A 27,457-nucleotide genomic window follows, 5' to 3' on the forward strand; every position below is an offset into this window, starting at 1 on the left:
TGTGTACACGTGCCTGTGTGAGCTTAGGTGCACTATGATCACACAGCAGTCTCAGTCAGAGAACAACACATGCCCTAGACCTGCAGTTATAGGCAGTTTTGAGCTGCCACGTGGGTACAGAAAACTGAACTGAGGTCTTTTGCAACAGTAAGTTCTTAAATGCTGAGCCATTTCTCCAGCTCTCACATGAAATTCTTTTTTCATCTCTCCCTCCCTCCCTCCCTCCCTCCCTCCCTCCCTCCCTCCCTCCATCTATCTATCCTAAATGCTGCTCCCCTTCCTTCCTGGTCGCTGTCTCACAGAGTCCCTCCTCTTATACCCCTAACTAAAGGACATACATGGGCTGGAAGGAGGCTCCCAGCACATCTGTAGCAGACATGAAGCTCACTCCCCATGGCTGCCTTGTTGGGCCTTGTTTGGCCTCAGTGGGAGACGATGTACCCCACGAAGTTCTTAAGGTCACACATTTTTACAAGCATACTCAGCCCCTATAGGCTGAATAACAACAATCAAATTGTATGCTGAATTGTTGTCCTCCGTCAACTCTGTCATTTCCTCTCTAGTCCCGGCCTTTAGACCCTCTGAAACACTTGCTCTTAGGCAAGTAGCAGCTCACAAACATGACTTTACCACACCGCTCACTGAGTGAACTGCTTCTATTCATCTTGTTTTAAATACATTAAGACTAGGGTGCATACACTCTGCACGACTGCTTGTGCTTAATCACATCTTTGCTCACAAAAGATAGTTATAGATGTTGCCTCTTGTTTTAGGCAGTAGAACTTGTTATAATGATAGTTAGGGAGCTAATGAATTATGACTATGCAATGAAAGGCAGCTCTCGAGCTAAGAGAATGACCTTGAAAATTCTGAGGACGTAATAGCTCTACAATCTAAGAACATTGCTAAAAAAATTTGAGTAGCAAAACATTGGCAGAAATTCTAAGGGCAGCAAATATATGTTTTTAAAGACGGGACTCTTTCTGTCTCTTCAATGATCTTGAAGTCGTTTCTCATTCTAAAGAAATAAAAAGTTAAAGAGGGTCATTTGTTGTTCAGTGCATTTATTGAAGAAATTATGACCATATCCTAGGATGAATGACCTTGTAATGTGCTGCAGTCCTCACAATTCACATAGAAGTTTTTTCTTCTTTGAAGTAGGACCTTTTAAAGTCTGTCCAAGGGTCCTTAGGAACACCTTCCATGATGTAAGGCACAGTGAGAACTCAGTGCTCTTTGACTCAGAGCCTTCATCAGAACTCCATGACAGCTGTGAGAAATGACTTTCAATTGTTTTTAAGTTACTTGTACTACAATGCCTTGTTTAAGTAGCCCAAATTGACCAACATAACATAGAATATACAGACATGCTTTAAGTAAACATTCAAGATGAATTGTGTTATTTCCATGAAAATGTGATTTCTCTTCCTTTCTGCAGTTAGTGGAGCTAAGTCTGAGTCAGCAATGACTATGGTAGTTCCTATACTTGTACATTCCTCCCAGTGCTTTCTGTCACAACTCCATGGACCACTATACTTTCCCTACAATGAGAGAAACCCCATGTCATCTCCAGGCTCAGATACTTGTCCCACTCCAGTGCCTTGCATTACCCTATGAAATGTGACCTTCACGTTGTCCTTGTTTGGATCTTCTTCCATATAGTCTTTACCCATTTTTTTAAATATTTTAAAAATTATTATTTTATCTGTGTGTGGGTGTTTTGTTTGCATCTACATCTGTGTACCATATGCATGCCTGGTGCTCTGGGTAGCCAGAATAGGGTGTTGGACTTCTGCAAAAAAGAAGTTACAGACAGTGCTGAATCACCATAGGAATACTGGGAATTGAACTTGGGTCCTCTGAAACTGGCGGGCAGCCAGTGTTTGTAGCCATTGAGTCATCTCTTCAGCCTCTTTACCTGGTTTTGTTTCTCTTTTCTTCTCTCCTAGAAGTAGAATCTTCATTGTATGTTGGAGATTTGCCCCAAATCCCTTAGCAATTGCCTGCATTTACTGTATACTTAAATGTCAGGAGTTCTTTGTGGCCCACACAAGGGCAAAACTTGCTGCTGTCATCCACAGGCTCTGGCTCTGTTATACTCCAGCAATCTGTGGTGTGAAGTCACTGGGTGTCATCACTAAGACTTCCCAGGAGCAGGTGCCCCCAGGGAAAGTAACGATGTTTAGTTTCTGAAGGCGTCAGTCTCAGAGATATAGGGAGACGCTGTGGCCTGCAAGACTGGCTCTTCACCCTTCCAGCGGGTCTGGGAACCATCTAATATTTGAGTAAACTCTCTTTCTTCTTAAAATGCACTTATTTTGCTAAATGCTAAGAATCTTGACTGATATTTGGCATAAAACATAAGTGTGATATATTTTAATACTAGTCTCTTTTTTTCCATATAACTGTGAGCTTGGAGTATCTCATCCCATTGTTTAGTGGCTAGCAGAGTGTAAAAGTAAGGCAGAATGGAGTCTCAACATATTGCTATTAGTTCATTATTGAATTACTTAAAAATATCTCTCTGAAAATAGTAACACATTAAATGGCCTAGGAACATTTTAAGTAGGTAAAGAGGTCTGTGCTGAACTATAGAGCCCATTTATTTATGTGTAGTTTTCATAGTCACAGAGTACATTACAGACATACAGTTCCTTAGCATTTAGTTAAACATGAAATGGTAATGCATACCATACATTTATCTATGCAATAGCTCTACAGAATACTATTAATTCATTTAAAAAGTGTACAGTCAACCCAGAGAACTTCATTGTAGTGGATGTATGAAAGAACACTGGAGAAAAAAAATGCTGAGCTAAAAAAAGAAAAGAAAAGAAAAGAAAAGAAAAAGACCAGCACTGTGTCAATCCCAGAAATTTGCCCATTCTTTTATTTGAAGGCAAAAATTCCCATGGAAGTCTGGATGAAGAGAGAGACAAAGGCTTATAGAAAATAAATTGAATAACTAGAGATTCTCTGGATCCAGAAATAGTTGGTTGATAAATTTGTTACCTATTTCTCATTGTATTTCACATTATTTAGACATAGTTCTTGACATCTCTGTTTTGCATACTGTCTCTGGCCAAGAGTTTTGGTCTTCCTTTCTAAATATCAAGAGGAAAAATGGCAGAACAAACCAGTAATGTTACATGGCATGTGGTTCCTGAGTATATAATCAAGCATTAGCAGCAGTTGTAGTTATCTGAATATAATGCATAGATATAATACATGACCGAAGAGACACACCGATTTAAACAACCAATGTCAACACTGAAACAAAGAATTTTAATGCTAAGGCACCCAATCACGGTGTCTTTCAGTTATTTGTTGTTTTCTTTAGGAGATTGGCCATACACAGCAGGGATTCAAGATTGTGGCTTGCAGTCATGAATCAACATTTGCATTTGAGTAACTTACCCATCTTCTTTATGCTTCCACAAACAGAGTTTCAGTTGGGATAATCACTGAGGTGTGCACAGCCCTTTCTTCCTGTAGTTTAGGCAATATCCAAGGCTGTAGAACTTGGGGTAAGGTGTAATGGTGTAATGGTGTCACAGGAGGAGACATCTACTCACTGTTAAATGTTGCTCTGATGTAGGTTGGCCATAGCTCCCCATACGATCTCACAGGGAAGCCGATGGGTAATAGCAGCAGGAAGATCATGGTCTAGATAACTGACTCTGGAACTTCTTGACTTATAACTTATTACTTTTTGGGTTCGTTTTCAAATGAAAGAAAACAAAATCAAATGAGCTTGGTGCCTTTTTTCTTTCTCCCACTTCCTTTGACACATGGTCACGGTATTTCACTCCCATAAGTGTATTTTGTCCTCTATGTTCATCCTCATAGACACTTTACGTGAAGTGACCATGTATCCACATCTCTCTAAGAAAGATACAGTTTATGCTTGCTATTAATTTTTTCTAACTTTCCCTTTCCAAAATGACCCAGTTTGGATTCTGACTGTAACCACCCACTTAGTGGTGATGTTTGATACTCAGTAGTAGGACAGGTTCATGGCCAAGGAGGGTTGAAGTTGGAATGCATGCTTCATCTGTTGCTGGAAGAAAAACCTGGACATTACTTAAAAATTTCCACTTTCAACTTCAGCATCTATGACAAAGAAAATAACAATTCTAATGGATGAACCCACATTGTAGTATTATTGTGAGGAAGAAATGAGAGCCGTTGTGTACTGCTGGATATATAGTAAGTCCTAATGATAGACCCACCACTGACATCCTTCTCTTCTTCCTGTATTCACCTCCTTCTATCTTTCCCTTTACTCTTCATTTAATTGAGTTTTACAATTTTAATTGGGTCATTTGTACTCATATGACTAATCCAACAAGGGGAAAGCAGATTCTTCCTGCTTTGAATAAATGCTTTTGAGCTAGGAGATCAAAATGATTTCTTAGAATGCTGAAGATGTGTAGCAAGTCCATGTTGACTTTCTCTTCTAAGAGCTATGAGGGAGACAAGCATTCCAGACTTTCCATCTCAGTGATCATTTGGTTTTCTGTGGAAGGGGTCTCAGGTTTCTTATAATTCATTTGTTTTGGTAAAAGCTAGACATAGTGACATATGCTTCTTCTTGATTCAATACTGAAGAAGTAGAGATGGGCTGTCCTTGAGAAACTGGTATCAGGATTCCTGACTGGAGAGGAAATGGTTGAGGGACAGTGCCATTTGTGTTTCTGGAGCTTGGCAGCAAGTCTTGATACACATGAGACCTATTTCCGTCACCTTCTCTGTAGTCAGGGGACCTAGAGGAAAGGAATGCAGGGGTATTGCATGTGCTTAGATTTCTAGCCAGGCATCTTAGGGGTGATTCTCTTCGGAACGTTTCTGGTGTGCTGCCTGAAATCTCAGATGGCCAGTTTGCACCGTGTACAGTTGCTCTATGTCCCTGCTTCTCCAGCTCCCCAGGCCGTGGAGGAAGATCATTTTGCAGAAAGCTTTCCACTTCATCCCTGGCTTGAATGCCATTCACCTCATGAATCTGGCAGTCCAGGAAACTTTCAGGATTGAAACTCACATTCAAATTCTGCAGAGAAAGACAGAAGCATTGGTGGCAATGGAAAGAGGAGCTACTATACAACTGATTCAGGAAAATAAAAAATGTCTAAGAAACTTTCTCACACAATTTACAGCACCATGTGAGAAAACAAACTGCTTGGTCTTCAGTTGGCTTCATTTCGACTGAGCTGTGATATGACAGGTTTGAAGTAAACATTGTTTTTTTCCTCCAACCCCCTGCCTTGTGTATCTTGGTTTTATTCTTCAGAGTCTTGTAAGGAGTCTTATTTATGAGATAAACGAAAGACCAAAAGTTGAGTGTTTGTTTCCCCTTCTCTTTTTTTCTCTTAGATTAAGATTTCAACATTATGGTATTTCTCCACCTCAAGCAATTACCTTTTTTGGCTTCTTACATAGTTGTTCCAGAGTTTTCTTATGATCAGGAAGACTAGGCCATACAACAGGTTTAATCCTAAAACCAGAGAACAGTCATACATGAAACAAACGGCAGAAGGAGAAGGCACATGGCCATCTCTTTCCCCTTATTTGAGGGAAAACAGTTTTCTGGTACTGGCTCTGTTACTGCTAGAGAGCAACTGTGGAAATATATCTTATTCTCTCTGACAGTATCTTGCTCTTGATTTAAGGAAGAGATAGAACAGAGCTCATTGATATTGATCTACTATGAACAAGACATTGGAATTATGTTGCAAAGCGCCCCAAAGAGAAGAGGGGGGTTTGCAGGGAGGCACTGTTGGTGTTGATATGGAGTTAAAATGGACCTGGTCTTTAATGCTCAATGTTGGCATTGTTGTCTTATTCATTGTCCTTACTGGAAGTAAAGGTTTTGCTTTAATTCCAGTGGAAATTGGGAATGCATTCTAAGCCATTCAAGGGAATTATTTTATGGTAGCACTTTTCAAATTGGAGTACTTTTTGTCCTAGGAATATGTAGCCCTGTGCTGAGGGCATCTTCCTAGAACACTGAGTAATTTCACACGGCATGATTCTACCACAGAGTAGAATACAAAAATCTTGCGAATTTGTGTGCAGAAAGTCATGAGATCAAATAGACTCTACACTAGCATGAGTAATCACCTCTTCTGCCTTTAGGAGGCTGTGGGAAAAGCACTAGAAAACACTTTTTAAATAATTCTTATTGGGGTGAGGGTCATGGCCTAGGGAGATAATCCAATAAACAAACTTCTTACCATACAACCCTGAAGAACTGAGTTTGGATAGCAATGCATGATAACATATATCTGTAACTCAAGGATGTTTGGAATGGTAGGGGCCAATTAGTCTGACTGAGACTGTGAGTTTCATGTTTAGTGGAAGACCCTGTCTCAAAAGACAAGGTAGAAGATAATCTGTATTGAGTTTGGATGCCAGTAGGCCAGTACACATTTGCATGTGTACACACATGAACACAAACATATACACAGACAGCCACCACATACATACACACACACACACACACACACACACACACAGTCATGCACATTCACATGTGTACATACACAGACACAGATACACACACATGTGTACACACACATAGAGAGACACAATTAATATTTGTGGAATAATGTTTGTCTTATATCTAGTTTGTATATTTTTACCTCTTCTGAGATCATCTACAGTAAATTGACTGGGACCTAGGAATAGGAAAGTGTATACTTGCCACTGTAATTCTGGAAATGTCAAGTCTTTTTAAAAATTTTCTAGATCAGTAAGTGGAAGCTGCGTCCTGCTTTTCTGGGGCTCCACAAATAACTCTCTTGATTATTAAAGAAAATCACCTTTTTTTCCATAGCACATGGGCTAAAATGACCAACAAAACCATAGAGAACAAACTCAGAAGGATGATACTTGGCAAAACCGGATCCCATCCCCCTGGAATGTAAGGAGAGATCATAGTTAGTATTCAGTAAGCATAAAGTGGGGGTATATATTTGGGGTGGTTTGACTTTACTTAATAACACAGTCTCGCCTAATTGTTTCTTAGAAACAGTTCTTTGATAGACAGGAAGAGTGGTGCTGATCTTGGTGACCATGGCAAGAACATCAGCTACATGAAATATACAGACCTTTTATGATGGCCTAAAAACTTGCATCCAACTATCCATACCCAAAGGGAAACAAGTCTAAACAAGAGGTTCATCCTGAGGCTACACAAGTTCCAGAGTGAGAGTGTGAAGCTGGTTCAGCAGGGAAAACCTCCATCCTCCTCAAATAGAAGCTTTAGGTAAGTTGATTTGGGCACTGTGCTGAGGTATGTTCTCTGGCTTCTCTGACTATTGACATTCCCCATAGCATCTTTATTGTTCTAGGAGGGGAGATGTGATAGATACTCAAGCTGACCTGCTCCCTTTCTATTAGCAAAGATATTTATTACCTAGAGGGACCACAGAAAGATCAGCCATGACCCCTGACAAAGGTGCAAAGTGTGTAAGAAGTTCATGCAGATTCATTAGTAGATTCCTGAGAACCTAAGACAGTGACGTCGAGACAATCTGCTATATCCATTATCTGGCACTATGGCTCAGCTCCCACTGCTCTCAGTCCAGAAAAATGGCTAAGGTGGCAGGCAGACAATTTTCCAAAGAAAGTAAAGAGGGCTCCCAGTGTCCCAGCGATCTTCTGCTCCCTCTCTCTGCCACACTTCAGAATATAAAGTCATGGGGAAGGCACAGGGATTTTACAGCCTTTGCCTACCTTGATACTTGGAATCTGGTGTTTCAAAGGTAGAACTTGGACTCCACTCACTCCAGAAGCCTTTGAAGTATTCATGATTGGGAATGGATCGGACTTTGATTTCATACACTGCTTTTGGTTGTAGTTTTCTCTGTAGGATTGTTGTTCTTGTATGGAATAAATATACATGCTAGGGTGAAAAAACAAGTTACATTATTAGAAGCAAAAAGACATGTTGGCTAGACCTCTCAGTTGTAATAGGAACCCTTTTAGTCATGTTGGTAGTCTGTGGCAGTTCCTTCATATTCCTTAGATGAAGGAGTTGAACTCTGCAAAGTTTCTGAGGAGCAGAATGAGGGGCAGGCTCTAAATGATAGTAGGTGAGGGTCGGTACTCAGCTGAATTATTGTCTCTCACTTTGGAGGGTATAACCCCCTCCTAGGCTCATAGCTACCTCTTCTACTCCAGTATCTCCTTTTTCTTTCTATCTCTTTTCATGCACCAAAGGGAAACATATGGTAGGCAGTGAACAAGGCATTTCTGTCCAGAAAGATAACATTTTACACCATATATAATAATAAAGATATGATTTTTCCAACACTGTATTGTTTTTAAGAAAAAGATATTATATTGATTTTACAGACAAAAGTAGTATCCCATTGTTATTTGTATTTACTTGACTACGTTAATTGAATTCATATATTTCTTATTTATGACAGCTTTCTAAGTTTTCTGCTCATTCACCTGTTGTAATGTTTGTCTCTTTCTTGATGATTAACTAACAAGTGTATGTAGACAGACCATCTGTTAGCAGTTCTGTAGTCGTTTGATGCTAATTTTTTATTTGACTTAGCAATTACATTAGTGTGTATTGACACAAGTAAGCCTCAAATAGAGGTCAGACATTTTAATTTACTTTTTTTAATAGACAGTAAGTTTATTGTCTTAGAACCATCTATTCATAATCCTTTCTTCTTCTAATGTTGCTTTTGCACTGGTAGCATGGTCAGATGATGAACGAAAGAAGGTAGGATGAAGGCCATCCAGTTTGCATGTGGCTGTGGAGTAGATAGAGGAAGTCAACAGATGGCTTTGATGGAAATGCACATCTGGAAGTGGCATGCCTCAGCATACTGCAAAGTGCCACCAATGACCCAGCTTGAGTAAAGGGGCATCGGGCATATATGAGCATTCTTTTGTTCTTGAAAAAGAGAAGCCATCTTCTGTTTATCTATTTGAAATAGGGAGGGCTGAGGTTAAGCTGGCAGATGAAGAGAATCCCAACTGCCCAGGATCCGTTCTCTCCCAGCTCATCTCCCAAACAAAAGATAAGCCCAGAAAGATCATTTTAACCTCAGCAGATCATGAGGAAGCCCACTAAACATCCAGAAAATGAAGAGATCGGAAAAGCAAATTGTTCCTTCTGCAACTGAATCCTTAGGCATTAACATAAAAACAAAGTGACAGAAAAACCTTCCACCCTTTCTTCTGCTGACCTCCTGCTGCCGCCAAAAAGTCCTAGGGGAAAAAATCGTGGCTACTTCTTGGTTGTGCTATGCAAAACCATTATTCTTCCTGATCATTCCATACACTGGAGGCTTTGTATAGCGAGGATCAGGTTTGTCTGCGCATCCATTCCTGTCTAAGTTCAAACCATAATGAAAAACTAAAGTAAGTTCAATGAAGAGCAGCCAAGAAGATGCAGGAGCTGTGGGGTCTTAAAGGTGTAGGACTGTGGGGACCGCTCTGAGTGAAGACTAAATTCTAAAAACAGAACAAGATGATATTTATTTTATGAACACAATTGATTTACATTACCGTCCAGTTACTTTCACCCCTTTCTGGGCGGTAGGCCACATCATGCTTTAATGCTGTTACATATTTCTTTGTTGAGTGAGATGTATTAAATGTTACCAAAAAGTCATTTGCTTCTTTTCGATAAACTACTTTCAGGTTAGAAGGCGCCTCAGGTTTAACTGTTAAAAAAAAAAAGAAGAAGAAGAAGAAAAGAGAAAAGAAATGAAATCTGTGTATGGAGCCAAAAAGGACATAAGTACACTTAAAAATTATGTAATTGTGTCATTTTCCCCTTTCCTGGCCTCCCTTCAAACCGTCCCACATACCCTGCTTGCCCTCTTTCAAATTCCTGACCTCTTTTTCCATTCACTGTTGATAACTACATGTTCTAAAGCCCTCTGCTCTGAAACTCATCCAGAGCTTTCTATTTTAGGAGCTGATCATTCACAAAGCCAAATGTTCTTTCTCCTTGATTCACATCCAGACAGCACTGCCACACCCTTTCTGTGGCTGGTGTGGCCTTTTGAGTGTTGTGAGTAGACGGAACTGTCTCAGTTCCAATCTTGGCCCCTAAATCCTTCCATGTATAAATCTCATCTTGGTCTCTTTCTATATACTGAAGTCCTAGGGGAAAGAAAATTGGGTCACAGTGTGGAGGAAGTTCTAAATGGTCATAAAATAAATCTCATCACCTGTATACATCAGAATACAAGAGAATGTGTTACTAATGGGCTTCACGGTAAAAGAAGTGCAAGGATAGATCGGAGACCTCTGGCCCTCACCTCAAATACAAACAAATGTGGAGTCTTCATCCCGGCCCTGGCTAACAAATTCCAGAGTGGCCTCCAGACTTTCTTCTGTCAATTTTAGCTAAATAAACCTATTTGCTTCATAGGCCTCTGCCTGCCTCATAGAGAGGCTGTTTAGAAATAATTTGCCATGTAAGATACACTACTGGAAGGAGAAAGCTAACACATCATCCGCACAAACCCAGAGAAAAGTATTGATTTTTCTAGGAAAACATCTGTGTCAGTCTGTTATGTCTAGCTTTGGCCTGAGACAGTTTTATCAGTGTCCGAAACAAAGCAGGAAGGCAGGACAGTAGGCTGGGCCTCTGTGAAGAAATGGAGGTGGGAGAGAAAGTTGCAGGTGACTAGGATTCTGGTTCTAGGTATTAGTCAGGAGAGCATTTAGTTTAAAATTTGTGGAAAAGATAATTTAGTGAATGAGCTGTCTCTTGAGGAATTAGGAGGAAATAATCCTATTATTATTATTATTATTATTATTATTGTTGTTGTTGTTGTTATTGTTGTTGTTGTTATTGTTATACTTGTTCAGGGATGCAGCACTTTCTAGGAACCCCCCAGAGACCCACACCACCTCTTTCACTGGGGAGCTGTTCTCCCCTCATTGCCTCTCATGTAAGAGGTTAGTCTTGAGGTCTGTTGTGGAAGATGTCTCACGGTCCTTCATGAACACTAGATATTTTGGAACCAGGATTATGTTTGGAGCAGGAATCCCCAGATCCTGTGGGTGTGCTCTCTCTGCTCCCATAGCTGCAGAAGTTTGTGTTCTTAGATGGTTAATGCAAGAAAGCGAACATCTCCTGATGTTGAAGTGCTTTCTTAGATGATCAACAATTGCTACCTCACTCTTCAAGAGAAATACCTTAGCAGTCTGAGTGACTAGCCTTTCAATATGGTGCCTTTGTTCAGTGCACAAATTAAGCACTGATCTGTAGAAAAATATCATCTCCAAATGAGTAAACACCAACTTGCTCATGCTCAAAGCGCAAAGATCTTGTTCATTGGCGTCTATCCTCTGCTATTCATGCCAGCCTAGCTTTTGTGTCGTCAACCTGTTAAGCCATCTGTGACTTCTGCTCTCTCCCTAAGACATTGTTTAGACATAGAACTTCTATTTTCCTCTTTATTATCATCATTAAACAAAGATGGGGTAATTTTCCCACTGTATCTCATAGCTCTGTTTTCTTTTAGAATAGTGAAAGAGATATTGAGAAGAGGGGTCATAGACTTTAAAACCAGCAAAACTTACATGTATGTGATTATGCTGAATGCTTTTCTATATATATATTTCACTTGTAAATTTCCAGAGGCAGAAAAATAAAATAGTTAATATGCCATTGCATTAATTCGAATTATAGTTTAACTTAAAATATAACTGCCTTCACTATTATATAATTATGTGTATTCTAGGTTAAATCAATGTTTCACTCCTCACTTAATCTCTTTGGAAAAATAATTATATTTTAGATCATAATGGCTATGCTATGGTATTTACTTTTTAAAAGCTAAATAACAATCTAACGATATTTTAAAGATGTGATTAAAATGTAAATGAGTAGATTTGGAGTGACACTTTCCATAATCAGTAGGCACTGTCTGGTCAGTAAAAAACCTTTAGTTCAAAGGTATAAATTCCTTTCAGAAACAAGTTTGATTCAAATATGCAATAAATTCTTGTTTTCTACCTTAAGAACTTAGACCCAATTCAGCAACATCCACACTTAACCCGCACTTATAACCTCTAGCTTATCCTAAAGATTTTAAAACACCACTGTCCCAATCAGAGGACCCAGTTCTTATATCTATGTATCTATAACTATATTATATCTATGTATCTATCTATATATCCTATCTATCTATCTATCTATCTATCTATCTATCTATCTATCTATCTATCTATCTTCTATCTATCTATCTATCTATCTATCTATCTATCACCTATCTACCTATCTAGTTATTTGTCATCCATTGATTTATCTAGCTACCTATCATCCATTTATCATTTACTTATCTATCCATTCATTTATCTCCCACACCTAAGTTCTCTTTCACTTATAGAACTTTGAAAAATATGGAAAACGTATTTTTAAATGATTAATTGAGCCATACACATTTGGCATATGATGTGACTATGGAGAAAAGATCTCAAGATCTTCAGGTGAAGTGAATGAATTAAAGGAAAGACATATGGGAAGGTGGCAGATGGCCTGCTTCAGTTACATTCCTTATACTGATGTCAAACCCTCTCTTTCATAGCTGAGTTTGAATATTCTCAGCATAGTTTCTCACAGTAGGAATTCATGATTCAAGTGTCAAATTTTCATTTCTTAAAAATGAGTCAGAAAAGTTGCTATTGTCTATTACAAAATGTTTTCATGACTTGCATATTTTTATCACTCTGAAAGCACAGATTTATCTCAGCAGCTGTCTGAACTATGGAAGCCATTCCATTACACACACTTTCTTACCTATTGTGCTTATGTCCAAAATTTTGCAAATTACATCCATTTTTCCAAGCTTCACACATACACTGCTGTTACCAATCAGTAAGAATTTTGATGTCTTTATAAAATACATCTCTCGTAGCTTATTAAGAGTTAGGCAATCTATGCCTAGAAGAGCCCCACTGTAGAAACAAAAAGTTATAAGTCTTTATTGAGGTATAACTTTCTGCATACAATTAAAGTAACATTGTTCCTTTAGTTATATGAATTCAATTTTAGTGTCCACAGGTATGTAAGTAGGTGAGCTAATGCTGAGGAGAAAAATAAGAGTGAATTTAAATAACAGAGCTTTCTGTTCTGTTACAATTATTATGTGCAAATGATTTTGAAGTGGTGAAAGCGTGCTTATGGAAATTAGGAGCAAGATCTATATAGTTCTTAGAATTAATCATTAAAAAAGCAAAAACTTTGTTCAGATAAAAAAGTAATCAATGTCTCTTGGGGACAAATGAAAAATATAACTGTAAGAAATGTTGATACTGTTACTTCGGATAGGATTAAAGGGAATGCTAAATTGGCTGGAAAGGTTTATATATACAACTACATATATTTAATAAGTAAGCTAAGGTGTTTTCATAGAGCCTTTGTGTATTTTTTTGTTGTTTGAGACAGAAACCTTTCTATATAGTCCCAAACTCATTATATAGACTGGCTCTGAACTCACAGAGATCCCACATAGTGCTGAAAGCACGTATCACTATGTCCAGGATCATAAGGACTTTGGCTAATAGAACTCAACAAGATAGGTCAAGAAAAGGAATCGAAGTTCTGCGTGGCAGATCATGACTGTAATCTTAACATTTGAGAGTCTAAAGCAGAAGGATTGCTGTGGATTTGAGTCCAGCACTGTCTACACAGAACTTCTATGATACTCTGGGTAGAAGATTAGAAGTTACTAATATCTGAAATGTCAGAGGAGACACAATTTTATATTACATAGATACTAAAACTATAGGACATATAACAATTTGTGAGAGTGAACATGAATTTTTGAAGTGAAAGCATTCTTAAAACTTAACCTCATACAAATTAAATGTCTCAATACAAGTCACATTCATATTAATACATACCCTCACAATTAAAACTACGTGCTTGATGGCTAAAGGATGCTGAGTTCTAGCAAGTGGTTAAGGAAGACAGTGCCAATACCACCAAATTTCTTCCCCAAATAGAGACGATCTATGTTATTCTGTGAAGACCATTTATAATTGGCACCCAAACCTACCAAAATATAGGAAAGAAAACCATCTCTCCAGACTGTATACATAGGATTAAGGACTCACTTGTAGAATACTTACCTAGTTTCCTCAAAGCCCTACATAATTCTACCATGGCAGAATATACCTGTAATAACATGCTCCAAACATAGAGGGAGGAATACTAGATGTTTGAGACCATCCTCAACCACTTAGTGAGACTGAGCCAGCATAGGGCATCTAAAACAGTGTCTAAAAAAATGTATACATGAGCAGAGGTCTGCCTGGTCTGGCCTCAGAGAGAGAACATGCACCTAACCCTCAAGAGACTTGAGGTCCCAGGGAGTGGGGAGGTCTGGTGGGGTGGAGCCATCCTCTTGGAGACTGGGCTGGGGCATGAGGGGAAGGAGGAATGGGATGAGGAACTGTCAGAAGGTGGACCAGGATGGGGTAATGACTGGCCTGTAAAAAGAGATTAAAGAATAATAATTTCAAAATGTGTGTATGGTTTTCAAAGTAATCATACTGTATCATGTCAGGTGCGGTGAGTGCCAGCAAAACAGAGCAGGTGCAATGTTCAATCGTCAATCAGCATAACTGACCACACTGACAGAAGAAAAAGTCACTCATCTCTCATGGAAGCAGAATTTTTGATAGAATCACATATTTATTCATGATTAAAAACTCCCCAACCAACAAGAAACTGAATAAAGACAGTTGTTCAACTCAGTGAAATGCAATTATAAAAATTTAATATAATCATAATGGCAAACATGAGGACAAGAGACAGTTCTCTTTGTACACTCAGACACAGCAGCACACTGGAGCTCCTCCTCAGTTCACAGGAGAGGAGAAGCAAAGGCAAGTGTAAGCAGAATTGAAAAGAAAAAAACAAATTCATTTGCAGAAAAAACCTATCTGTTAATATGGACATTTATAAAGACTTCCAACATAATTAAAGGAAATAATTGAATCTATCAAAGCCACCAGAAAAAAGCTAGCTGTATTTCTATGGATAGCATCACAAAATTAGAAAATGAAGTTTAAAAATGATAGTTCCTTTGAGATAATAGTAGAAAGATAAAAGACTTAGAAATAAAATTTATAAAGGATATTCAAGGACTTTGTACTGGAAATTACAAAACATTTCAGACAGGTGTTTGAAGAAATTTAAATAAATTGCGCCTGCTCTGTTTTGCTGTGCAAACAAATTTGCTGCTTATAAATTAGAGCCTTTACTATTTTATATACTACTTATCAATGTTTTATCAGTAGAATGAAAGTATAGAAAAAACAAAACATTACTGAAAAAACAGAAGAATGAACACAGATGGCTTAAAATAGCACAGTATATAAATATGATCCTTAATCCTATACGATTTTATACATTTCTCACATCTAAATACAAAGTTAAGCCATAAAAATAAAATAATGTAAAAGATAATATTTCAGTTTTTCAGAGTAACCATATCTTGAGCACACACCAAGAAAGGCACTCAGTTCACCAAAGAAATCACCAAACCTTAGTTCCCAAGACTTATAATCCATTCTGATCCATATGCATATGCTCATACATACACACACACACACACACACACACACACACACACACACACAGAGACACACACACACAAAGGGGTGGGCAGCCGAGACAGAGTCTCTTCCTCTCACACATACAGACACACACACACACACACACACACACACACACACACACACACACAAATGCACAAGACACACACTCACATGTAATCGGTTAGTAGGAAGAATTCATTTCGTGTAAGCAACTTGTACAGAGTCATTCTGCCAAGATCGCTACTTCCAACTGGCCCCAGCTTTTCTTCTCTTCAGGATGTCTTGCTGGGCTTGAAGAACAAAGAGTCTGCAGGAAAATAAACTCACAAGGACACTTTTCAAAAGAGGGAAATTAGGCTTGAAACATGGGAAAAGAGAACAAAACTAGCATTTTTTTTGCTCTGTATCATTTATTTTTATGATGAGAATGCATGACTTAATTTTTACTTCTCCCCCATTACTCCCTTAACTTTGCCTACTTTCTTTGCTCACAGTTCACTGCAGGGTTTGGAGTGGGAGGAGGGAACTGTGCATAGCAAGATATGTCAGTCTTCAGTGGTTTTTGAGAAATATGTGTGGTATGCAAATGTCAGTCAAGTTCTAGGTGTAGGATATTTCTTTTACACTGAATGGTTGCCTTTTGAGTGTGTGACAATTAACCTGATTCCTAAGGAAAACCAGAGTCCTCCCTTCTTTCCTGTCTTAGTTTTGCCAGCCAATAGTAGTTCTCATCAATGTAAAAACATTACTACTCGATTCTTTCATTCTTGACTTCTTTCATTTGGTCACATGCCCAGGAGTTGTAGTCTAGATGATGCTCATTTTCCTATACCCCGTCTTTGTAACTACTGAGTGGCCAGTCACTGGATGAATATGGTACAAGTTTTAATCCTTATTAGATGGCTCCTACCCTTTTTTTGTACCGGAAGACAAAGGTATCCTCATAGCTTTGGCAAAGCTAGACTTGGGTCAAAACTTACATGAGTAAGTTTATTTTTAATACATATATATTAATTTTTATATTTATTAAATTTATTTATTCACTTTCCATCCCAATATCAGTCTCTCCTCCTAGTAACCCTCATGCCGATCCTTCCTCTATTCCTCCCTCCCCTTGTTCCCTTTCCACTGTCAAATTTTAGTTTTTGTGAACGACTATCAGGATAGAGAGTTTTTCAGAAGCCCACATCCCCAGAATCTCTGTGTACCTGTGTAGGTTGAATGCAATGTCCTCTCTGAAATGTATCACTTAGAAAAAGAGTAAAAATTTAAAAAGCATCAACGTGAACTACATACAAGGGAACAGATGTGAAATGAGTGAAAAACTCAGAAGTCTGTCACCAACAACCACTTAATAGAAAGGCTGCCAGGATTTGCTGAATTAGAACAGAAGTGAGAGAGAGAGAGAGAGAGCATTGGGGGAAATACCAACTGTTGAGCTCAAGGTACCAGTGTGATGTAGAGAAAGCAGAGGCTAGTGGGCTCTAAGCAACTACTTAAATTTAAAACATCTTTTAAGTAAATGAGTAAATTCTTCAGTTATATGTCATGAACCTGAAGCAGCTCTTTGGTATTTTAGAAATTTAGGCTCGACTGCAAATGGCATACACCTGCTTCTTCGACAATGACATTAGTAAGTGATGACTAGTAAGAAGTCCCATATATCTGTCTGTGATGCTGGGCCCCTTGTGGACAGGTCCTAAGATCCAAGAACTGGCCATGTAGAGGGGAAGCCATGCTGGCATGGTAAAATAAAGCAAGTCGACTACAATCGCCAGCTTTTGTTTGTGTTACAACTTTACTTACACAATGGGAGGAAACTCATCATAGCCAGCAGGAGTATGCAATTCAGTGACAAAAATTTATTTGGTCTCTCTGTATTGGCTCACTTAGAGATGATTTGAAACTCTAGTATTCAATCCAATAACCACTCTCATATATATATGAGATATATATCTCAGTTGAAATATGGCTAGTTCAAACTATAATATGGTCTAAATGTATTTATGTACTGTATAGTTTGCACATGTTTATAAAAGGGGCACAAACTATCTGCGCATGCTATTTATATTGATTACATGTTGAAATAATAATTTTTGAAAGTATCAAATTAAATAACACATGTTGGAATGATTAACTTCATTTTTGTTTTAGTTTTTGAAAAAATGTGCTGCTGAAAGAGGTTGGCCAGATAACTCAGTGGGTAAGACTCTGGTTTAATCTACAGAACCCCTATAATGGAAAGAGAGAATTGGTATTACCTGTGTACTGCACACACACACACACACACACACACACACACACACACACACACACACATGAAATCATGCACACATGCATATCTACATGCATATGCACAAATACAAACACTAAATGTAATAAAAATGTAATGAAAACAATTTAAAGTGACCTATGTGCTCATAGATTTCGGGATTGCATTATATTTGTATTGACCAGAGATTCTCTAGGATATGTACGGCAAGGAGAAGATCACAGTTGTTACTCAAGTAGTACATATATAGTTCATGATTCTGATCTTGTATGCCATTCCTTGGGACACTGGCCCTAAGTCACATTCTCAAACCTGTTCTAAAAGTAGAGAGTGATGGCTAAAGATCATTTAACCTAAATTTTAATTCCATCATTCTCTTCTTCCCCCAGTCTTGTGCAGTTTAGTATGAGGGATGTGTTTGTCTTATCAACATAAACAGATGTTCAGACCAAAGGAAAATGTAGAAAAACAAAATATAGCAAAATCAATCAATCAATCAACCAACCAACCAACCAAACAAACAAACAACAAAAATGGCCATGAAAGACAGGATATGACTCGAAATTTAAAGAGATAATATAGTTTACTGTCCAGAGGACTGAACACTTAACAATACTTGATAGATATTCCTGCTAAGGGCTATAATATCAGTTGGCCTGTAAAGGTGACAGTCATGGAGAAAATTAGTGACATAATTAAAGTTGTAGGTGGTATGTGGGAATAATATGAGGGTACAGAAAACGTGGAAACAGTATGATTGCTTTTGTGGAAACTGATAGAAATTGAATGAGCTCCCCCAAAAGACATATCTGACTGTTGAATGCTAACATAATATTTTTATGTGAATTGCACTGAGAGATTGTCCAATTGGCAGTAGTAAAAGCAACAGATTGCCCTTGCTTTTTCCCCTATATGTTCGGGGACTGGAGAGATGGTTCAGGAGTTAATAGCACTGACTGTTCTTTCAGAGGTCCTGAGTTCAATTCCCAGCAACCACATGGTGGCTCACAACCATCTATAATGGGATCCGATGACCTCTTCTGTTGTGTCTGAAGACAGCCACAGTGTACCCACATACACAAAAATGTTCATACTGAAAGAATCAAGTACCATTTACAGATGCCTAGCACATGCCAGGCATTCACCAGGTGTACCCCAGTGTAAGACAGTTGCTGTGATGCTGGTCTGAACATCACCCTGGGAATAGGTCTAGTTAGCTTGACTGCTGGACTTTCATCCCAGTACTTCTTCCAGAGCTTTGTTGGTCAAGACACCTGAAACCTGACTCAAATTTCAGGGGAGAAAAGGTAGGACACTCTGTAGATAATTTAGGGTTTTTCTGGTATGTAATCTGTTGGACTTTTCCACCCTCTTCACCCTTTCCCCATTAATTCCTATTGGACCAAAGCCAATCATGAGTATTTATATCTTCATAATAATTGTATCTGTCACTGTGAACTAGCCCATTGGTATACTAGCAATTCACATCTGTGAGCTTTGTTAACCTGATCCCTCCCTGAAATCAGTTAACTAAAAAACAAACAAACGAACAAACAAACAGTCCATTTCTTGTTCAGTGATTGGCGGTTGGATCTAGGACAGATGTTAAATTTATCATGTTCTGAGAGAAGGATCCTAGTATCTACCAGTGATCACTGTGTAAACAACTTCAGTAAATCCCAACTTCTATTTCACACATTTATTTTTTAAAAGAAAACAAATGTTTTACAAAACCTAGTACCCTTTTGAAGAAGAAACACACAAATTCAGAACTGTTTAATTACCATATTCTCAACCTAGAAGGTACATGAATGTCCCTCTGAGAGTGTAGGTGCCTCACGGAAATGTTAGTTATCTAGAAATCTTTTTCAGCTATTTGACATCAACTTTCTGTTTTCCACCTTGTATACCTTAATCCATACACACACACACACAAACACACACACACTTACAAATACACACTCACACACACACTCACACACACTCACATTCACACACTCACACACTCACATTCACACACTCACACACTCACACACGTACTCACACACTCACACACTCACATACACACACTCACACACACATACACTCACACACACACTCACACACACTCACACACTCACACACACATACACTCATACACTCACACACACACTCACACACAGATATTAAGGCAGGTTTTCGAAACAGAAATATCTGTCCAACTGGAAAACATAATGTGACGATGCTCTGGAGAAGCTAATATATGTCAGAGGAACTGGGAACAGTAAAGGGAAGTTTGTTACAGTGGGCAAGAGCATGATTGAATATGTGAAAGAAAGTGGACACAAAGGTCAGCTGTGGCTTGGTCAAGTGAAACAACAGTGTTCATCACAGCTCACCAAGAACTGGGTGGGAAAACACAACCTCTGTGTGAAGGGGTATTTTACTTCCCATAAAAACTGAGAATATTGCTTAGATGAGTTAATTTACTGATTTATCAAGTTGTAAGAATAATTCTTGACATCTGTATTTTGTTTTGGTTTGAGTGTGGGGTATGTATGTATGTCCTGTATGTGTGTGTGTGTGTGTGTGTGTGTGTGTGTGTGTGTTTGCATATATCTGTGGGTGTTGATGTGTGAACACACCTTTGGAGAATAGTGGCCAATATCTTGGGTCTTCCTCTATCATTCTTCATGCTACTCTCTAAAACAGGGTCTCAGTGAACCTGGAGCTCATTGACTGGACTAGCTTGAGTAGCCAGTAAAGCTCACACATCCATCTCTCTTCATAACCCTCATCTGCAGCATAGCTCAGGGGTGGAATTGCAGATAGCACACTCAGCTTTTACATAGATTCTAGGCATCTCATCTCAGATTCACCAGCTTGCATAGCAGGAAATGTACTGACTAGGGTATGTCTCCAGATCTTGGGTATTTATGCTTTTGTTCTCCATAGAAAGTGTGCTCTAAAAATACAATAACAAAACCAGACAGGTGTTATGCTGTGAATTTCGACTCCAAGATGTTGTTCCTCTAATGGCTTCAGGAAAAACTTGTGCATAGACTCAGGAAGCTGCTATAGATTCAGAAAAGTGAGAAGCTACGGCTTATCTGGGTTGTAGATGGCAAAGGACTTCCTTAGTGCTCATGGAACTTAAGAAGTCCTCTTTTACTACTGCAGACCTTGACATACTTTCCTTATATGGAAACTTACAAAAAAGGAGGTCATCTGATATGAATTTGGAAATAGCCACAAGTCAGAATCTCATATTAGAGATAATAAACCTTGAGAACAAGCGATGACTGGTGAGGGAGGGAGAAGCTTCAGCTCCTTGAGGTCTCCATTAACTTTCAGACCTAAAGCTTTTCTTGCAGTTTGATTTCCTCCAGGGCCATATGAAACCAAGAATCAACTTGGTCCTATGGATAACTGGAAATTCTCCATTGACTAGATTGTCTGGAATTAAACTATTTCAAGAGGGTGGGTGTTTTAGATATATATGCATAGAATTATCACTTAATGTCTTTTCTCCATTACTAAATATTAGATGTTTATTTGAGCTCTTTACGTATATTTAATTGTTTAATCACCATAACTTTCCTGTGTGATCAAGTCATTCATTTTTTTTACATGAAGAAACTAAAGAATACATGTTGCATAACTTGCTGCAAATCAAAAACGTATTAAACATTGGCATTGGGACTAGAAGCCAAAGCAATTACATTGCATAATGGAATTTGAAAATAGTACACTGCCTTAAGAGAATGTTCTAGGCAAAGCAGCATTTATTTAGATTACTGTGAAATATGGAGGGATGTAGAATCTCCAAGATCAAAACCACCATTTGCATGTGTCCCTGTGAACTAACAAATGAAGTGAGAGTTGCCTCACTTTAATTTCTGGCAGTGGGCAAAGTATTTCAGAAAGTTTTGAGAACCTAGTAAATTTTAGCATTTGATACTTAGGACAGACACTCCCTCCTTTGCAGGTCCTGAAAGGAACACATAGAGAAAGGAGACAGATTCCTCCTCACCATATTTGAAATTCCAGATTAGTGGTTTTGATGTCTGGGTCATTAAAAGCACACGTCAGTGAGTGCTGATTTCCATCCACTTCCAGCTGGCTGTGGCACCAGAAGGAGTGATCATCTGGTTCCGCATCCTCTAGATCTCCTGGGAAGAAAGAACAAGACACAGCTGTTAAGGGGCAAAGGCAAATGAATATATCAGTTGAAAATCTAATATCCTTTAATTAAAATGTCACCTGTGTAACAGACATGAAGGAGATTGATTATATATATATGTGTATATATATATATATATATATATATATATATATATAAATAAAGAAATTCCAAAGACACAGCAAAAGTTTCAATGTGCTCTGTCTCTCTGTCTCTGTCTCTGCTGTCTGTCTGTCTGTCTGTCTGTCTCTCTCTCTCTCTCTCTCACACACACACACACACACACACACACACACACACTCCAGAAACACACACACACCAACCTCAATGTGCAGATGCAGATTACAGAGTGTTCTAACTGAAAAAAAAGTCATAGTGGAGGAATGTGTCAGGAACATACAAACAGTTCTACCATTGGACTGGTATCTTGGAAAATTATAAGGGACATGGACAAACCCCTTTCCTTGTTTATATAAGAATTCCTTTGTTACACTTTAAAACTGTATTTAGAAAATATTTATTTGAGGTTATATTCTCCACTTCAGCCAGGTGATCTATCATGTTTGGGGAAGGAAATGCCTCGCATAAATAAAAAGTACTAAATGTTAATAAACAAATCCCCAGTGAGACTTTAAAATGTTGAAATTATCTTTTTTTACACTGAAGTGTTTACATGTTTCAGATAAGAGATCTTGTATTTCACTTATATGCCACCTAATCCAACCCTGGGTTTCTCTGCAGGTCTTCGTTTGTTCCCTTCCAAGTTTCTTTTCAAATGAAAGATAATAATAACTATTCTGGTTCCAAGTTCACATCTTTATATGTGTCTTTATTGTTCCCTGAAAGGACATCACAACCCAACAGTAATATTGATGGCTCTATTCTGGGCAACAGAGAGCATCTTATCTTAAATGACCTACTGAGGCAAGTATAAAACAGTAGACTCCAATGACGAGAAGGTTTAGCCTACATGAGTAGATTGTTTTCAGCTACTGTATTCTATGCATATCAGCAATATTCTAGAAGAAAGTGGGAAATGAATTTTTTTGCATGTGTAGCCATTTTAGGTAACTGCCATTTATCAAAGGTATTATTTGATTTCCTAAGCTACTTATAGAACCCATGATTGAATAGGTATTTGTGTATATATGTATATGAGATAGCCACATATGTATATATAAAGTGTGCACATATACATATATACACTATATACAATGTATTATATATGTATATATAATTATATTTAATAGGAGAATAAAGTCAGAAAAATCTTCCAGTAAATACATTTCAATAAGGACAAGGAAAATCTAGAGCAATCACGGGCTTATATCATGATAGTGGAGTGTGGACAGCCCCTGACAGCTTTCAGATGTTTAATCTCACCCAAATAGAGATTTTATACTTTTCTGGTTTTCATATGGAAGCAGGATGTACTGACAATAGCCCCAGATGAGTGACTGAGCAGCTATATGCAGTTTCAATTGCATTCACTTTAATGAATGACCTCCAAAGGTCTGTGGAAAGGTTAATAAAAGATTGTGAACAGGCCAACCAGGCAAAGTGACCGTAATAAGGAATAGATCTCAGAGCTCACCTAGACACAGACTGGCGTCCCTGTTCACAAGAATTTAACTTCCTAGGCAATCCCAGAGCCTAGCATTTCACAGCTGGAACATCAACAAGTTTCTTTATGTATGGTATAAGTTATTGCCTGCCTTTACACAGCAGCTCTCAGCTCTCATACAGTCTTGTACTTCGCTTGTGCCTCTCACCAACACTCTGTAATAGAGATGACCTACTGTTTGGGTTTAGACATCCCGTGGATCATCTTTATTACAAAACCTTTCCTTCGATGACAGAGAGAGTGCACTTCAAGCCGATGACAGGCACCAGCTGAAGAAAAGACCTCCACACACTCCAACCACCCAGTGTGACAAAGTATGTCTCAAGTTATCTCACACAGTATGCAAATAGCTGACCACGCCATGTTTCCTGCACTCAAAGCAGCTGCGTTGACTGAATGAACTGTCCATTCAGTCTTTAGCAGGTGTTCTTACGGCATGCAACTGCTCTGTAACCAAAATCATTGCTGTAAAAATGGGGGAAAGTCACATGCCATTGTGGGAGAATAGTCTACCTCCTGTGAGCTGAAGAACTCTTAGCTGAGAGTACCACATGCAGGGGGTGTGCATGTCGATCTTCGCTGTTCTAACTTTGTAGCTGGGCTGGGCTCTCTTACTGAATGCACAGACACCCAAAGCCCATATTCACACACACACACACACACACACACACACACACACACACACACACACACACACACGTATCCATGCAGCCTTTGGAGTTCTTTTGAAAAAAGATTGTAGTATATTGATGGAAGCTTTTACTCTTACTGTGGTTTTGAGATTATGTGGAACAATGAGTTAATGCATCCAGCGTTCGATAGGAAGTATCTAGGCATTAAATACAAATTCTAAGTGTAGAAATTTAAAACATTTGGAATACATATTATAAGCAAGGCAGTGCCATTTAGAAGACTTCTCACAGAGTGATTACTTGATGAAGAGCTTGAACTGTCAGGGCTTTTGAAGTTTTCTTTGCTTGATCTGACCCTCTGTTAGTTATTAGAAAACTAACTTTATCTTTAAAACAACAAAAGCAGATTGCCTCCAGCACAAAGTAGGAGGTATCTTGACATGCTTATGTGATGCATATGGGTGGCTATGCTCATCAATCTGAAAAAAAAATCCCGAAATTTAAAAAGCTGAAGTGAAAATCCAGTTTACAGCAAGAATTTTTGCTATTTTTTTTTTTAAGCAGCAGTATGGCCAACAGGAAAAAAATAGTGGTAAAGGATTGCACGAAACAGCAGCAAGTTCTCATGCTTCCTGCCATACATTTGCACACATTTAACATGAAATAATGACTCTCCTCACAAAGTGACTCATGCTCAGTCATGCTGGAGAGTGGGACTCTGATGACGCTCTTTGTAAAAAAAATGCAAGGGTTTTCCATCCTTGCTGATTATGAAGTAAAGTCACACAAATATCTAAGCTTAGGAAGCGTGACTAAGGGAATTTGCCTAAAGAGCTAAACCGAGTCTCTAGACTGCTGTGTATTGATATTTTCCGTAAAGAAAACATAAATGTGTTTTGAGACAAGCTTTTATTATGTAGCTTAGGCTGGCCTGGAACTTATGACCTTCCTGTCTCAGACTCCTAAGATTCAGGATTACAGAAATGTGCTACAGTACCCAGTTTAAGAATGCACATATAAGTCAGGCATTGTGGTGCCTGCCTTTAACCCTAGCACTTAGGAGGCAGAGAGGCAGAATATATACCACTTTTCTAATGGTGTGTGTTTGTGTGTATGTCTGTATTTGTGTGTGTGTGTGTGTGTGTGTGTGTGAGAGAGAGAGAGAGAGAGAAAGAGAGAGAGAGAGAAAGAGAGAGAGAGAGAGAGAGAGAGAGAGAGAACAGTTTAATTAATTTGTAGAAACAAATTGGAGATCCACATTCCATGTAGCTCATTTGTCTACCAGAGACTTTTGAACACGTCTTGGAATTAGAATGCATATTTTTAAGGAGTCAAGATCTAAGTATTTTATGGATTCAGAAGAGAATTGTGATGACCATATGATGGATTCGCTGAATATAAAAGCAATCCTGTGTATTTCAAAGAAGACACTTTCCCCAGCACACTACTGAATTATTCATCAGCAATTTACCATGAATCTGCAGAAGCTAAAGTATTTGGAAGAAATACATTATCAAGTGACTCCTATGTTCTAGACACTAGAAATACAATTCTGGTGAATTCACAAACCTATTGCTTCTGACCATTAATTTATCATGGATATCTAGGGTTTTAGAACTCCATACATAGTTAAACAAAACAATGATGACTATATTTTCAGGCAGGCACAATTTTGGAAGAGATTTGTCCAACCAGCCCCAACAGAGAATTGATAAGAGGTTTCTTTTCTGAGTGCACCAGCATCCGTCCACATTTATGAGCCAGACTTTGAACCAAATTCACTGCTCCTTGACAGTTCTTGTGAGTTACAAGCCATTTGCAGCATTGTCCTCATTCCCTCTGTCCTGGTGATAAATACCCACAAAACGACCTAACTGGTGCTAAATTCTTGCTGCCCAGCTCTGGCCTGTTAGAGAACTGTGTAACCTAAACGTGTATGCTAAAGACAACCTGAAATCCTTTCAAAAAGGAATGAGAAATGACTCACCATCCTGGGCATTGCCACTTTCTCCAGAAGCAGCTTGAAGTAAGCAGAAAACTATAGCGAAAGCTCTACCCAGAGCCATCATTCTGAGAGAGAGAAGAGAGAAGAAGCACACTTGTGTGCGCAAGTGAATGAGAGAGGGGGAGACCAAACCCAGCTCTGTGCCTACTTAACCACAGACAGGGAACTATGAACATCACAGAAGAAGGCAAGTGCCAGAAACAGGAAGTCTGAGCAAAAGGATTGCTGCTGTAAGCAGAGGTAGAGGAAACAGAGAGGTAGAGTGTGACTTTTTTTTGTCTGCATCTTAGTATTCCTTGCAGCACTCAAACTTAACAGCTTACTTTTGAGCAAGATGATAGGCTTCAAGTGATGGTTCAGGTGATCTCAGGGCCCAAAGTAACAGGGTCACAAGGCCAAAATACAAACTTCTGGTGCTCCACAGATGGTTGTTTCGGCAGGTTCTTGTTTTAGGATAATGCTAGGATTTAGTTGTCCCACTTAGGGCTGAACCCTCAATGGTCACACCCAGTTCTCTGCTCTCTGAGAGAGAAGTGAGAAAGGAGCTTCTCTAATGAGAGGCAAGGCTGCACTAATCCATGGGTATAAGGACAAATGTCTAAAAGACAGTTTGATACTATATGTTCTTTAAACAAAACAATAGTAGTGTGTTTCCCCCTATGCTCCTTGACCTTCCCCAGCAAGGGTTCTTGGCCAGGCTTATAGTACCAGCCATGAATCACTCCCCTTAAGGGCTCAGGGAACACTGTGGAAGAGAGGAAGAAAGATTGGGTGAGCCGGGGGCCAGAGAGAAATACAGTGAAATTATCTATTATAAAAATAATAGGATCTATGTGTTCAGAATTTCATAAAAGCTGTGGTTGCCTACGGAAGGCTGGCACAAGATCACACCAATCAACATTCCAAAATGGATGGGGCAGGTTTTCAAGAGGCTGCTTCCCTAGCTGAGAGCTACCAGCAGTGTCATAAATACCAGAAGAGCTAGAATCAGTTCAGTTTTCTTTAAAAGAGTGTCCCATGATAGATCGCCCAAACTCTAGTGGACAGTCTTACACTCATGAGCACAAGAGCAGAACTAATTGGGTTCTGTGGTTTCTTTTTGTTAAAAACCATTTTTAAAATTGATTAAGTTATTTATATATCCTACATCCTGATTTCAGCTTCCCCTCCC

At 38.7% G+C, this 27,457-nt stretch overlaps 1 protein-coding gene across 4 annotated transcripts; it reads right to left on the reverse strand.

Annotated features, from left to right (window-relative positions):
* Positions 1-1,047: 1,047 nt before the first annotated feature.
* Positions 1,048-26,573, reverse strand: Il7r (interleukin 7 receptor). Of its 4 annotated transcripts, none has more exons than XM_087618376.1 (9): positions 26,269-26,463; positions 21,876-22,014; positions 15,763-15,898; positions 12,785-12,942; positions 9,532-9,689; positions 7,735-7,903; positions 6,819-6,912; positions 5,416-5,491; positions 1,048-5,047 (listed from the first exon to the last, which is right to left on the reverse strand). In XM_087618376.1, exons 3-9 carry the CDS (start codon positions 15,816-15,818, stop codon positions 4,550-4,552), a joined length of 1,209 nt encoding a protein of 402 aa, XP_087474502.1. In that variant the 5' UTR covers positions 15,819-15,898; positions 21,876-22,014; positions 26,269-26,463; the 3' UTR covers positions 1,048-4,549.
* Positions 26,574-27,457: the final 884 nt, after the last annotated feature.

Source organism: Rattus norvegicus, chromosome 2, assembly GCF_021556685.1.
Source record: "Rattus norvegicus strain SHRSP/BbbUtx chromosome 2, alternate assembly SHRSP_T2T, whole genome shotgun sequence".
Classification (NCBI taxonomy): Eukaryota; Metazoa; Chordata; class Mammalia; order Rodentia; family Muridae; genus Rattus; species Rattus norvegicus.